Raw genomic sequence first — 16,714 nt, forward strand, 5'->3', positions numbered from 1 at the left:
TGTGTAAGGAAAATGGAAAACCATTATCCCACATTGATGGGATAACAAGCATGTGAATGGTTTATATACATCAACTCACTTATTAGTTGTTGAATGATTTAGGTTGAAATTGTATTTTTTGTGCATGTGTAAATCGAAGCTCTTAAACAGGTAACATGAATGTTTGGACCATGTGAGCCCTTTCTAGAGTTTGTGGATATTTTATCAACTATAAATTAAATATTTTCCTTAAATGTGACATTTTTTGAATATTTTGATTAAAAAAGGATATTATATGATTTTCTTTAATTCAAATATTAATATAGTTCTTGAATATATTTTATTAAATGTGATATTAATTGACTATTTTCGAATTTATTCGGATACTCATTAATGAACTTACTTTTCATAATATATTTTTCGAATTCTTCTCCCATGAGAAACTCAATAAATACTGTGTAAACCTACTAGGTTAAACACAATTAAACAAATCAAAATTAATTTAAAAGTTTTTTTTCTATAATTTTTCGATGATAAACGAAGATAAGAAATAGTTTGTGATCTATGCAATTATAGCTGATCATCTAGTTGTTGTATCTTAGGAGACAGATGACCAATGATCTTAAGAACCATAGGAATGGTCAAAAATTTATCTCCAGGAAACCGCGTAGCTGCAGGCATCAACTCGTTTCTGATCCTGCATTTATTTCTATATTATTTTCAATTATTTAATAAGATTTATTTTTATTTTTATTTTTATCGTCTTAAATTATTATATCTTCTAATAATCTTAAGACAAAATTTTATATCCTAAAGGATCGAGGAAATAAACAAAAAAAGTGCAGTTGTGATTAATATTGCATACGATCATATTCAATATCTACATATGATTAACGTTTTTTTTGTTACTATGAGATCATGTCGTTGGGATAAATTGGGGGAATGCTTCCCCCATCAATATGCTAATATGCTTTCGCTGGCTCATAAGGTTTTGCTCTTATATGCAATTTGTATATGTGTGTATAGTGAAGGTGACTCTACACCATGGTTTGAATTGCAACAAGTTTATGAAACTTGGATCTTTTGGTATTAACTACTTTTTTTATTTTTAATTTACTTATAAGAATATTTGAATATTATCATTATTATTTTATTGATTTATTTTTTTATATTCATTAACGACTTTACTTTTCAGAATATATTTTTCGAATTCTTCTCCCATGAGAAACTCAATAAATACTGTGTAAACCTACCAGGTTAAACACAATTCAAACAACTCAAAATTAATTTAAAAGTTTTTTTCTATACTTTTTTGGTGATAGATGAAGACAATAAATAGTTTGTGATCTCTGCAATTGTAGCTGATCATCTATCATCTAGTTGTTGTATCTTAGGAGACAGATGATCAATGATCTTAAGAATCATATGAGTCGTCGAAAATTTATCTTAAGGAAACCGCGTAGATGCAGACCTCGACTCATTTTCAATTGTGTATTTATTTTTATATTATTTTCAATTATTTAATAAAATTTCTTTTTATTTTATTTTTATCCTCTCAAATTTTTATATCTTCTAACAATCTTAAGACAAAATTTTATATCCTAGACAATTGATGAAACAAACAGAAAAAGTATAGTTGTAATTAATATTGCATACGATCATGTTCAATATCTACATATGATTAACGTTTATTTTCTTACTATGAGATCATGCCGTTGGATAAATTGGGGGAATGTCGTCCTTATGCTAATATGCTTTCGTTGGCTCATAAGGTTTTGCCCTTATATGCAATTTGTTTAGGCGAGTGCACGGTGAAGGTGGCTCCACACCATAGTTTGAATTGCAACAAGTTTATGAAACTTGAATGCTTTGATATCAACTATTTTTTATTTTTTATTTAATTATGAGAATATTTAAATATTATCATTATTATTTTAATGGTTCATTTTGGATTAAAGTTTTGTTAGACAAATTCTATCTTATACCTTTTTTAAAAAAAATTGAGATGATTCAAAATTTTGGGTGAAATCGAGAATACAAATAAATTCATTTTCAGGATTTATCATGTCGCTTTAATGGGTTTTCTTAATCTCCAAAGTGGATAAATCTATTTAATAGAAATTATCGTTAAAGTATCGATAGTTATTGATTTTGTTTCAGAACGTTGATTTTGTCCGATAACAAAATCGAAAATAAAGAATAAATGTGGTTTTTTGTGTATGGATTTTCTTCCATATGTGATTGTTTCCTATAGACGTGGGGCAGTTATAGAATCAATGTGATTCTTTTTATGTTATGTTATTATTTGATAATATCATTATGATAAGATTTGACACATAAATGTACATGTGAGCATCAATCATTAAATTATTCATGCTATTATTGCTATAGTATTATTACCATATAACTTTTGGCCTTTTAATATGGAATATAAAATATAAAAATATCTTTAATATTTATAATTATTATCAAATGTTATAATAATGATTGATTGTGTTTTGAAAACACTGTAAATTTTATTATCGTACTAATAATTTCTTTTGAGAAATTTTGTAGATATAAACGACTTCAGAGTTTAATCCAACGCTTTTGATTATTGAGCTGCTAAAATTAAATGATTAATTCCTTTTGATTTTTGTTTGTTAAACATAATAAGGTTGTCGTGATATATTTGTTTCTGGTTTTAATGCTGCTAATCTCGTCGTTTAACAGAATATATAAACTTAAAAGGGAAATAAATCAATGGATTTATTTCATTATTAGACTCTTGTGTTGATTCTAACTTTGTAAGGAAAATAAATTGTTGAATTTATTTTCTTGAGAATCGTAGATGATTCTATCTTTTAAAATGATATGAATCGTGAATTTATTTTTCTAATAATCTTATATGATTCTAATTTGTAAAAGGAAATAAATCAGTGAATTTATTTTTCCCATTTTGTAAAAGGAAATAAATCATTGGATTTATTTTCTTATTTTGTAAAAAGAAATAAATAGTTGGATTTATTTTCTTGAAAATCAAGTATAATTTTACTTTGAAAGAAAAAAAGGGGAAGAAACAAGTCATTAAATTTATTTTTCTTGGGAATCAAGTATAGTTATCTTGAAAATCTTGATATATTTGTAAAGTGAGATATTGAAATTAAATTTATTTTGGGAATTTAATTCCAACCATTTTAATGGGCTTATTTGATATACTTTTACAAACAATAAGGAAAAAATATTTTATTACCTTTATTGGTGGTAGCAGAAAGTATTACTATATATTAACTAAAGAGCAAAAGTGAAGCTATAGAGAAATTTATTCTCTATAAATTCAAAGTTGAAAATCAATTTAATAAAAATATTAAGATGGTAAGAAGTGATTATGATGATTAATAAATTGAACCATTAATTGGTCAATAGTGTGCACAACGTGATATTATTCATAAAGTTACACCATCATACTCTCCTAAACTAAATGGAGTAACAAAGTGGAAGAATTAAATCTTAAAAGGAAATGACGAACGTAATGCTAAGAAGTTTTGGGTTATAACAAAACATATGGGGAAAATGTTTTTCAGCCAATTACCTTTTAAATAAGGTTTTCCGAAAAGAAAAAAAAAACAAGACACCATATAGGTTACGAAAATATACAAAATATTTCTACAGTCACTTAAAGATGTATGAGTGTCTTGTAAATATAATTATTTCATTATCGAATGAAATGAAAATAGACCAAAAAATTATAGATTATATTTTCATTGGCTATGTAGATTATAGCAAGACATATTAATATATTGTGTATAAAACAAAAAACCTTGAGATTCACAAGAACACGATATTAGAATCAAAGAATGCTTCGTTTTTTTTGAAGATATTTGATTAAAGGCTATCAATAAAAATAAGTCTAAATATTCAACAAGAGGTTAAACCGGAGCTATTGTCATGATGACAAATGAGTGTTAAAAATGTATGTATGTCAAAATTGTAGATGTCCTATGTTGTTGACATACTCATTGTTATAAGTAACACTACATGAACAAGAGAAGTTTAACAAGAATATTTGTGGTATAGTCATAACTCCAACATATTATTGTTCATATTTATCTAAAAATCATCATATGCAATACTTTTAAAAATATACGATACTTTTTTTTAGAAAATTACGAATACGAATTTAGTCTCATTTAAATCTCACATATGAATAATATTTTTGAAGAAATATAGTGGATATCATTTAGAAACAATAATTTATTTATGTACCTATTTGAAAATGAGGCTCACATTTATTTGAGGAAGATGTCACTCTGTTACACATAACTAAAAGGCTATAATCCAAATACTTAAGACATTGCCTCCTTTAGCTAACAAAGTAAAATTGGCTGAAATTTTGAAGAAAAAAAACTAAAATTATTTGTTTGAGAATAATTTTGATATTTAGGCAATTTATTATAGTTTATGTGAAACTAGTTACGAGAGGGTGATGAATTTCATAAATTAAATAAAAAAATGGAACTCGTCATGAGGGGTGATGAGTTTCATACAATTTTATTCTATTTCATACTACACGTATTACTTTTTTAATATATTTTGTAAAATTTGTCACACCTCGTGATGAGTTTCACGTTTACTATAACAAATGACCTAGGTACTAAAATAATTCTAAAGCACTCATATTTATCAAATAAATTCCCGCCCACAATATTCTCAAAATTTAAACCATCAATATTCATAAAAAGCAAAACCAATAAAAAATACAAATTATAGTTGAATGATTAAAATAGAAATATAGAAATAGGTAGATAACCAGATAGGTAATTTACCCAAAACAAATAATGGGAATATAATATTTGAAAACTGCGTTAGACCCCACAAGTTCTAGGCTGTTTTGTTGTTGTTAAATTTGACCCCCTTTTTTTTTGTCGTTGAACTTTGTTACAAGAGATCGCCCATTATAGGTTCATATTTAATGCATGTTTCCTTTTTAACTGGTAAATCACTACATTTTTTAAATAACTAAGATTAAACGTAATCACGAGGTTAAGTAGTAAATTTTAATAAATCACAAAGCTAAATCAATGCACATTAGAATCTCTATAAACGAATACATGATAAATAATAATTTCTCTTAAATAATAAATTTTTTGGGTCATAACTTGTGTCCAAGATCTAAATTAATAAGATAATAATTTTCTGAAGATTTATATAGATTAATTTATGGTCCATTCAATATTATAAATTAATAATTTTATAAAATTACAAATATAACTAGGACAACTTACTAAAATATAATTTTATTGTTGTTTGTTTCCTCTTTAAACTTAAATATAACTATATTTCATCTCTAAAATTATAAATGTTTGATGTTATATAGTGGTTGATTTCATTACTATACATGAATTTGCATTAAATTTTAACTAGTACTACTTACTATAATAAACTTTGTTCTTTTTAGGAGTATGAATTATATTATGTTAGTCACATGTACATGAACATCATTAATTAATCAATACAATATATATGTTTTATTTATGAAAAATAACATAGATTCATTGAATCATAAAAAAATCTCTTAAAATTAATAAATTATTAATTTATGAATTAATTAATATCTCTTTAAATTGATAAAATTACGTGATCCCGAAATTATTAATTGGTAGAGGTTTTAATGTACCCGAAATTATTAATTGGTAGAGGTTTTAATGTATTTATAAAATAAAATAAATTTTATTATATTTTTATAGCTAAATCACAAAATAAAACAATAAATGTATTTGTATTATCATTTAATGTTTTTATAATTTTATACTCCGTGTTCCACTAAAATTATCTTATGTTAATTTTGTCCTTTTTTTAATTTTAACTCTTTATTATTTAAATTTACTAATAATAAAAAATAAAATTTATATTAGAAAATCCTTGAATAAAATAATTTTTATACATGTATTTTTATAAAATTCAATTATTTAAAATATTAATGATGAGAGTTTTATAAAAAAAATGAGAATTTTAAGAGAATGAGGTGGATATTTTTTTTATCAAAAAATAATTTTTTTTTTGAATTATGAAGAAAATAGACTAATTACACAGGCTTACAATATGGAGGACCAGACTGGTCTCTTCCTAAAAAAGCGTGGATATTGACGGGAGGAAAATCATAAATGACAATAGAAGTAGAAGAATTGGTAGTGCATCGGCAGGGTGGTTTTCTTCTCTTAGAGTCCATGGAAAATGGACAGACGACAGAGTTCAGCTATTGCGCGGACGAGAGAGAATGAACTGGAAATAACAGCTAGATTCTGAAGCATTCGGATTGCTGGAGCACAGTCCGATTGAATCTGAAGGATCTTAAATCCAAGTGACCAGGCAAGATTCATACCAGTGAAAATAGCCCAAATCTATGCTTGAAAAGCATCCACAGTACCTACTCTTTTGCAGAATCAAAGGAGCCAATTACTTTCATTATTTTCGGGGTAAACTATGCGGGCAGTCTTCTATATTTCCGGTTTGACCTACTTAGTCATTAATTTAAAAATTAAAAGGGAATGGTCCATAATATTATCAATCCATTCGATTTTAGTTCTTAACATTATCAATTTGTTTGATTTTAGTCCATCAGCCGTTAGCTCCCGTTTGATTTTAGTCCCTTAGCCATGTTAAGAACTTAAACAAAAGGGGTTAACAAAAATTAACGACTGAGGGACTAAAATCGAAAGAATCGATAACATTAAAAACCATTTCTCCTTAATTTTAAAATTGGTGACCAAAGTCGGTCAGACCTTAGGGTATTATCCGCATAGTTTACCCTTATCTTGGATAAGAAAGACCTCCGATGGAACCAATGCTCGTGTTCATAGAATAAGCACCATCAACGTTCAAGCAATAACACCAATGTCAGGGCCTTTCTATTGAATCATTTTCAGAACATGGGTGTTAACTGCCATGGGAATGTTGTTATTGTAGAAACGAATTCAAGTTAAACTGTTTTGCAGCAGAGCCATGTTAGGCAGATTGGAACCATTGAAAACCAATCATTTCGCTTCTTCCAAACATGCCAAATAAGGGAGGCAAAGAGAGTATTCCATGGAATAGAATTATCTGCAAAAAGGATATGTGAACTTTAAATTCCAATGAAACCAATCATTAAGATTCATGGAGAAGAAAGACCCATGAAAAGCAGGAATCATCAACTGCCAAAGGTGGCAAATATGTAGAACAAATTCATCGTTAAACTCACAAAGGGGACAATCTGGGCGGTCCTAGAGCGACCGTTTGCATCGTTCTAAATTCGTCATAAGCTTTTGTCCGATGGCTAACTAAAAATAAAAACGCGGAGTCTTTGAGGTATTTTCATGCCCAAAATAATCTTTCAAATGGGTAATTTTGGTTCCCAGGCATTACCCATTAATCGGAAATAAGCTGATTTTAAAGTATGGGTCGGCGTCCATCTCAAAATGCAAGTCTGTCACACCTGAATTATCAGGGAATTTTATACCAATAACATGATGTTTGACATCGTCAGTAAACATCTTCCAGAGTTCTGCAATATTCCATTGACAAATGGAGTGGATAAAATCCCTAAAGGAGCATGACGGAGGCTCACCATGGTGCCAACGGACGTAAGGCTGAAGAGAACCCAAAGCAAGAATCCATATTCCATCAAGAATGTTGATAAGACCACAATTGCCAAGGGACCAATCTAACATTCAAAACATCCCATTGTGAAGATATGGTACGCCAAAGAGGAGTATAGGAGGCTCGAGAAAATGAGGTGGGAAGAGATATGTAATACGATACTTCTGTTACAAAAATTTCACCCCATAGAGATTCAGGATTAGTTACCAAACGGAAACCAATTTCAGAATGAACGTCATGGTATGACTATGGATATTTCAAAAACCAAGATCACAACTAACGAGGCTTTATTTAAAGACAAAGAATCGCCCCAAATAAATCTCTAGATCAGTGCTTTAATTTCCTTGCATATTCCTTTTTGATAACTTCATAGTTTGCATAAAATAAATAGGAATAACTTGTCGAACTGCTTTGGTCAAAGTGATCCGACCAATAAGTGATAAAGTTTGAGCAGCCCACCCAGTCTATTTAGCTTTAATCTTATCGATTACAAGAATGAAGTCAGCTTGTATAGATCATTGGTGTAGCAGGGTACACCCAAGTACTTGTCGAGGGATTCAACAACTTGAAACCCCAAGGATGAGCTAATAGAGTTAATAATTTCACTTTGTTGAAGGGTGATCTTGGCGTACAGGACGAAATCATCCCGAAAAAATGAGAGAGCGATAAATCAACTTTTGCAAAAATAAAAGGGCACCACAGATGGTCTTAAGTTGCAACATAAAAAAAGGATAAAGTATCCCATTACCTTATGCCGTGTTCTGGCCAAAAGAGTTGAGAGCAAGAGTCATTCGATTGAACCTGAAAACTGGGGAGGAGACACAATATATAATAAGACGTCTAATACTTGGAGGAAAGTCTGCTTCAATAAGATTGTCGGTGATAAAGGCTCAATGAAGATGGTCAAAAGCTTTCTCAAGATCAATTTTAATGACCATCCAACATATTTTATTTTTGGAGTTGCGTATAGAGTGAATCGTCTTTTGATTAATGATGATATTTTTCATGATAGATCTACTAGCTATAAAATTAGTCTGATTCAGATTAATAATACGAGGGAAGAGTGGTTTGAGCCTACACACAATCACTTTGGTGAGTAACTTGTAAAGAACCGTTCAAAGGTTAATTCGATCAAATTCGTAAAATTTCAAGTAAAACCAATCAGAATTATTTTTGTTCAAGTCTTTGCTAGTATTACCACCACCAAAGATATCTTTGATAAAGTTACAAACGTAAGAACCAATCAAAAAGGTTTGGAAGAATTCGGCATGGAGTCTGTCCCATACCGAAGATTTAAGGAGGGGTCATCTCCATAAGAGCTAAAGAGATTTCTTGGTCCGAAGGAATGTCATCAAAAGCCTCCAAATGATTCATTAGAAGGAAACTGCCCTGTAGAAGGGTACGAATCATGCACTTTGCCATAGAAAATATCTTATGGAAGAATTAAACAGCCTCAGATTTTAGAATAGAGTCCTCCATTCTCATCATCTAACTTGAGCACTTTAATTCTATTTTTTTGTTTGTGAATGGTTGCTTTACTATAAAAAAGAGTGTTTCGATCTTTATGTATAACCCAATCGAAACGAGATTTTTGCTTCCACATGAATTTTTTTTTATCGAAAATGGTCTCCAGTTCAATTATAAATTCTGATTCTAACTTCAATAAAAAATGAGAATGACGAGAGCAAAGAGCCCTCTGAGACCTTCTTAGTCGAGCGATTACCATCCATTTTTTCTTACCAATGTAACCAAAGACCAAGTTATTCCCTTCAATTGCAGCCTTTGAGAATGAATGGATACTTTGTAGAATATAAAATATTAGTCATTTTATCCCAATTGTCAGCTATCATTCGTGAAAAATCAGAGTGGGGCAGCCAGCCTAAAAAGTAGCGAATGTGACGGAGAAAGAACTGTTTAGTTCACCTGCTTGCAAAAAGATTGGACGGTGATCTGAGTGAAGATGGAGCAAGTGATAAACCACATAATTTGGATAAGTTTCATCTCAATAGGAATTACAATTGAAACGGTCAAGACGGACGTAAGCGATATCTGAAGCAGGACTCATGTCTCAAAGACCATGATTATAAACAAAATTTTGGAATCTCTTACTCGGTTTAGAAGAGTGCGCACAATTACACCTATCAGTATAAAAAAGAGTAACATTGAAGTCTCCAAGGATGATTTACGGATTGCGAATATCTGAAGCAAAGTTTTTAAGATGACCCTAGAGTGCTTTTCGCTTGGTGCCACAAAGGCTGGCATAAACAATTGTAGTAAGAGAAGAGCTTCCATTGCTTGCATTTGTAATCCGACAATGAATGAATTGAAAAGAAATGACTAAATTGTCGATGGAGACAATGTCGTACCAAGCAAGCTAAACTCCACCCGCAAATCCAACAGCCTTAATATGGTAGGAAAACGGGAAGCCAAGAGAAGAAATTAACAAGTCAGCCTCCCTGCCACTAATACGTGGCTCTACTAAAACAACGACATCAGGTCTGAAATCTCTCGAATATTGCTTAGCAGCTGGGAGAAATTTGTGATGACCGCAGCCTCGAATATTTCATTAAACAAATCAATATTTATAAATAATCGGTGACACAAGGTGATAGAGACTTTTCTCTAATGGTCACAGATTGAACATTTGGATCAGAGTTTTCAGACAGCATAACGTCCGAGTGTTTGGATTTGTCCAAAATTACTAAACGAGAGCTACCGGTTTTGGAGACTTGACGGAGCTGAATAGGTATATCTGCTAAAGAAAGAGTGAAGGGCTTGTGTTATGTGTATATGCACAGGCTTTGGAGGATTCGGTTTTGAAGGGACCTTCGACTTATTTTTCTGAAGAGATTTCGGATGTGGTGCAGAAGGGTTTATTTTCTGGGAGGACTACGGACTTGGGATTGGTAACATGTTCATGGTTTCTGGTAGATCAGTAGATTCTTCAAATATAGGATTGAATCTCGACGCTGAAATGTAGATATCATTTGGATGGTCAGACCTTCGCTCCAGAGTATCACTCACTTTCTTGGTAGATCTTCCCAGACCTTTTCTCCGTCATCATCCAAGGTCCAAACAGTTGGTCACCTGAGATTGAATGAGACTCCTCCTCAGACTGAGCAGTTTCTGCCGATTCTAGCTCCACGTTAATCTCCGGGCAGTTATCCTGCACATGTCCATATTTTCCATAGTGGAAACAAATAAAAAGCAAAGACTCATTATACTATTTGGATACGGCCATTGACAATAAGTTTAGAGATAAATGGTTCATTCAAATCAATAAGGATTGCTATCAACGGGGTTGGTTCAAGTGGTAAGTAGATTGATATTACTTAAGTAAGGTCTCGGGATTTAGTCTTTGTGTATGTAGAAAATTCTCATTTGGAGACTGATCCATCAAAATTAAGTGTTATACGTGGATTGATCTGAATCAATTAGGAAGAAGTCTTGAAACCTGGACAGAAAAAAATCAATACGAATTGCCATACGAACGAAATGTCCACGACGTTTACTATCAGTTTGGTAGTCCAATTTAACCATAGGGTTAATGCATTCGCCTTTTCGCCTACTTCTCTTGTATAACGTCACTGATAAATTCTCATCTTCATCGTGGATTTCCTCATCTTCAGAAGGATGGAGATTGTTGAAAATATAGACTGCAAAATGAGGCATTAGTACAAACATGACAATATAAAAATATTATAAAATGAACAATCGAAATTGTGCCATGGTGAAAATCATTGTCTTAGAAGAAAATTCGTCTCGATGTGTGTAATCGTTATTTCAGACGGATTGTCCCCCGAATTAAACACGGTCACTCCAAATTTAGTACACCCAAAATCGGAGTGGGCTGCCGGTAATACTGCTCTTCTGATAGCAACTGAGAAAAGAGACTTAGAACTCTGTTGAGTGAATTGAGAAGCATATGAAACTCTCTATTTTTAGGATTAGTTTAGGGGTAAATTCATCCCAACAAAATTATATATAAATTTGATTAATTTCTGAATTTAATTTCCTATTTAAAACTGTTGAAATAAACGAATGAACTTGGCTCCATATTCGTGGCTTAATTTTCAGCTTTTTGTAACTCTTGAACTCATGTAGTTATACTGGCATAATAAACAGCTCATTATTCACTCTGAATAGAGCTGAAAAAGAGCTGAAAAAGTATTCAAGTACACTCAAACGTTTTGTTACCTTCTGAAAATTTAAATCGAACATAATATTCAGTAGCCTATAAATATCATATTGAAATTCTTTCACAATCTTTTATGCTTGAGAAAAATCCTTACGAATTTTCTCCAAAAATATAGTATCCACACAAACCTGTCAAAACCATGTATTGTCACAAGTCGAGACAAATGGTGGCAATACATGAGATTATCTTTTGTTCTCTATCACAAAACCAAAAAAAATAGGAAGAATGAGCACTATAAATACCTAAGTATGTGATATTTTACACTCAATGTGGGATAGTATTTTTTTAACCTTACCAACAGCGGTCAGAATCACCCATCAAAGTATCTTTGTATGGTACATGAGAGCAGTGATAGCAGAATTAAGGTGCAAAGATTCAGTAGGAGCATCATAAAACCAAGTAATATCATGATCAATAAGTGACTCTAAACTATGAGAAATATCATTTAAATAACGATTTGCATTAGATAAATTTACTTTATTTATTGAATGGAAGACTTTATTAACATCAAGTTAAAAATCAAATATCGATAACTATTATAAAAAGATTTACCGTCCAAAATTAAGACCTCGAATTCTGAATTGTCAACCGTAAACCTTTGTATAGCATTAACGACTGCAAGACAATATGACCCGATGGCTACCTTATCAAAACGCATCTGCCTAAGCCAAGAGATCACCTCCCCAACGGCCATTGCTTCAGTTGTGCTCGTGTGAAACCCGTAAGACCACAAATGAAGTGACCATCATGCTCTCGAACAGAGGTTGTGAATGTACAAGCATTTGACGCTCCATATTACATTTGGAACAGCCAAATTTTGTTTTTTTTTTTCTCTTAGTGAATATATTCTCATTTGTCTATTTTTTTATTCATCTAACATTCCTATATCCCAGACATCTATTTCTATTCATTTGGATCCTATCTTATACATGATTATATATGTGTGCGCGGTCTGATTCCAAGTTGACCATTTTTTATTCTCGGCAATATGTTGTAGAACATGAGATTTCATGGCCCCAATGCTAAAACACATGGGTTAGCCCAGAATCTTCTTTGGGTTCAGACCCGCAAATAAACAACGGCTTTTTTTTACCTATAAAAAGAAGTGCTAGATTTTTTGTTCTTTTCCTGCTGGAAAGCTTCAGAAAAGATGACTATGACCCAAGGGAGATGCCAGTGTGCATTTTTATTGGTGAAATCATTATGGTGGGGGCTTTTAATATTCGTTTCTCTTCTCTCTGCCTTTGGAGTATGTCAAAACTGTAATCATAAACCATTTTTCTCTTTTGTACGAGAATTCAAATGTTTATGATTACATGCAACAGTCGTTTTCATAAAATGAACTTTAACTACAATTATCAGCTCCATTTGCATGAAAACAGATCGAGAAGAAACAAATACAATGGCATTAGTCGGTTATAATCAATAATGTTGTTCACAATTAGACCTCTGGATTCTCATCCAATTTGGAAGAGAGGTTACAGAGAGATGACCGTGAACCGGCACTTGAAAATCCGTCATCGGCTGTAGACGTGTCGGAATTCATTCTAACGCCACGATAGGAATCCCCGGCAACTAGTGCCTGTATCAGTTTTGGTGGTGGGGGAATGGCTACTTCCACCACTCCTTCCAACATCTTTACTACCGTTCCCATTGTAGGCCTCGATTCCTCTTCATCTTGTATGCACCAGATTGCTACCATAGCAAGTCGCTCAGCCTCCTGGACGTTATACGCAATGCCGAGTCTACCGTCCACGATTGAGGCCACGTTGCCCTCAATTACTTGGCGTGCTGCCCATGGAGGAAAAAACCACTTTTCTCCATTCCCTCCCTCGGTGAAAGCATTGGTGTTTCTTGCAGATTGTGGTGCCTCCACGTTTCTGCGGCCACCAATTAGTTCTAACAATGTCATCCCGTAACTGTAAACATCGGCTTTTGGTGTGATTGCCATACCGGATATCCATTCCGGGGCAACATAGCCCCAAGTACCCCTCATTGTGGCTAATACCCTGCTAAAATCCCTGCCAATCAGCTTTGCTAATCCGAAATCAGATACCTTTGCCATGTAATCACCATCCAATAGAATGTTTTCGGGCTTGATATCACAATGAATGATACAGTCCCTACATGCCTCATGTAGATATGCTATGCCTCGTGCAGTGCCTACTGCAACTCGGAACCTAACATCCCAGCACAAGTTTGGACCGTCTCGTTGTAGGTACGCACTCAAGGGACCGTTAGGCATGTAATCATATACGAGTAACCTATGAGAATTCTCGGAGCAAAATCCTCTGAGTCTCACAAGATTAACATGTTGAATGTTGCCAATGGTGCACACCTCTGCCCTGAACTCTTTCTCACCACTCCCCGGCCTTTCAAGGCGTTTAACAGCGACCGGAATAGAATCTGATAGCTCACCTCGAAAGACCGCACCAAATCCGCCATGCCCCAGTTTCTCCGAAAACCCTCGAGTCACACAATTAAGGTCTTTGTAAGTGAATACTTTGAGATTCAAACAGGTAAAAACACCATCACCATCATCATCATCATCATCCCCCTTCCCCTTCATGTTCTCACTTTTCCTCATAACCAACAAAATCAACCCCAAGAACCCCAAAGCTGCAACAGATCCAACAATGCAAGCAACCAAAATCATGGTTTTCGACACATTTTGCTTCACAATTCCTTCCCTTGGAACCCTAATATAGAACACATCATCATTGATACCATCAGAGTTCAAGCTTCTCAAATTCAACAAAGAACCATATATATTCTTACACAGATTAGTCCTCCCATTATGATACAACCCAACACAAGAACATTTTTTCAGACAAGACTTCTCACAAGAACTCCTACTGCCTGAAAACGACACCGTTGTCCCTCCATCAAACCCAACATAATCTAGCTCCTCAAACCCATCTTTATCCTCGCAAAAAGCGTCACTTTCTCTCCTACAACCACTGGTAAAATCCCCAGAATTCCATCCTTCATCATCCAAAGGTCTAAATCCGTTAAGACAAACACAGGGTTTTAATGATGAACTTACACAAGTTCCAAAAGCACCACATAATCCGTAAACTCTGCACTTATCATCCGGCACAGACCAAAACATGTTCCAATTCTCTATCTGTGGCGACCATGTGAATTGCTTCAGCTGCCCGTTGGCATCAATCTGAAACCTTGTCAATGGAGGCTCCAGTCCGTTATCCAGTGCTCTTTCTGTGTACCAAAACGACGCCGTCGGCAAGTACGGATCGGAGAAATGGAACTTGTAAATGTAACGGATTGTCATTTGTGGCACATTGGCGAAAGCAGTTCCGGTCCAGTTTCCAGTGGACCAATACACATTGGTTGAATTGTAAACGAGCTGAAACTCGTTGAATTCTTGGGGGTTTAGCCTTAAAGAGAAATGTCCCGGCGATGGATCAAACAAGCTCTTCCAACAGGTTAAAGATCGTTGGGCGCTGATGTTCATCCCCGGCAACCACGTATCCGTCGGATGATCGAAGCTTTGCCATATTTTTGAACCTTCCGATGAATATAACACCAGATTCCCACTCTCTAAAAGACTGAACCTTTTCGCTTTTTCACTGTTTGTGCTCTCCCAAACGACTGAATCCGGTGACTTCTTCACTGCTAATCGCCCTGTTTCGGTGATTTCAAGTGAAGATTGGGTGATGTTCTTGATGGGTTTTTCACGATTTGCTACCCAAACGCGCGTTTGGGTTGGAATGGAAGAGTACCAGATTCCTAAATACCAATTGGATTCACCATTTGTGCTGAAGAAACCCAGCTCGAAGGTACCGTTAACGCTGAGAAGAGTCGCGTTTCCTCTTATGATAACGCCATTGTTGGACTCCAATTTCCTCGCTTTATAACGGGTTTCACATGGAAAAAGCTCATCCGGTGAAGATTTGGTGGCAGACATTGCATGTTGAGCGTGAAACGATTGGACTAAAACCAAAAGAAGCAAATAAACGGAAACCATGAAAGAAGGTAAAGTGAGCACCGACATCTAGACCAAAGTTTCAAGCTTTTCAGTTGGGTGAGAGCGAGTCTGGTTTTAACTCACTGGTTCGAGGGTGAGTGAGTTCCGTGTTGAGAGTTGACATGGTAACGTGTGGAATCTGAGGAACGGTTGAAGCAAAACAAAACAAAGTACACTGTACAGAGAAAAATAAAACAGAGGAGAAGAAGACAGATTAACAGAGAGTGATTCTTATAGAAATCTGCAAAAGCTGCCATTCACGGACACGACAAAAAACCATGAAGAAAAGAAAGCCTTTGAGAAATTACACTTACGTTTTCAGCGCGGTTTAAATTTGGTGGCATATTATGCGTTAGTTAATGGAATTAAGTAGGAAGAGGAGGGGCATTTTGGAAAAGAAGAGAGCAGGTGAGGTGAAGGAAAAGTCTAAGAAGAGATGGATGGCTGTCTCGTGGCAGACAAATGTGCTCGACTTCACGCTTTCAACAAGGGTTGTTAAAAGCAAGCAAATAAAGAATACTATTTCTTTCTTTCTAGTAAACATACTGCTACTCTTTCTTTAACTTTCGATAATCATTTCATAACTTTTACCTTTACAAACCAAAAGAAGCTCATTTTTCTAAATATAATGTATTGTACACCTAAATCTTCTTACAACTCAAAAGAATAAATCAATTACATAATAACTAAATATTTATATTTTTTTAATTATTCTATTCGATAACTATATGAAAATATACTTGATACATCACATGGACCTGTGAAAATCTAGTAGAGAGAATTAACCCGTCATTTTAAGAAATCTCAATTTAGGTGGCCTTTGTGACAGCCATATTAGGACCACAAACATTTGTTCCAATCACATTGGCCCTAAATTTTATATCTATTTCCACCATGCACTTCTCACTCTCTACTTCGTCTTTTTCCTTATA

At 33.6% G+C, this 16,714-nt stretch overlaps 1 protein-coding gene across 1 annotated transcript; it reads right to left on the reverse strand.

Moving 5' to 3' along the window:
* Positions 1-13,205: 13,205 nt before the first annotated feature.
* LOC120119795 (G-type lectin S-receptor-like serine/threonine-protein kinase SD2-2) lies at positions 13,206-15,948 on the reverse strand. The gene has a single exon (XM_039139605.1). The coding sequence runs from the start codon at positions 15,807-15,809 to the stop codon at positions 13,236-13,238; it is 2,574 nt and encodes an 857-aa protein (XP_038995536.1). The 5' UTR covers positions 15,810-15,948; the 3' UTR covers positions 13,206-13,235.
* Positions 15,949-16,714: the final 766 nt, after the last annotated feature.

The sequence above is a fragment of the Hibiscus syriacus genome, unplaced genomic scaffold (assembly GCF_006381635.1).
Source record: "Hibiscus syriacus cultivar Baekdansim isolate YM2019G1 unplaced genomic scaffold, ASM638163v2 tig00110332_pilon, whole genome shotgun sequence".
Classification (NCBI taxonomy): Eukaryota; Viridiplantae; Streptophyta; class Magnoliopsida; order Malvales; family Malvaceae; genus Hibiscus; species Hibiscus syriacus.

Bases quoted from the DNA above. Each gene is read 5' to 3' on its own strand.
- LOC120119795 (XM_039139605.1), bottom strand. From the start codon at position 15,809: ATGTCGGTGCTCACTTTACCTTCTTTCATGGTTTCCGTTTATTTGCTT.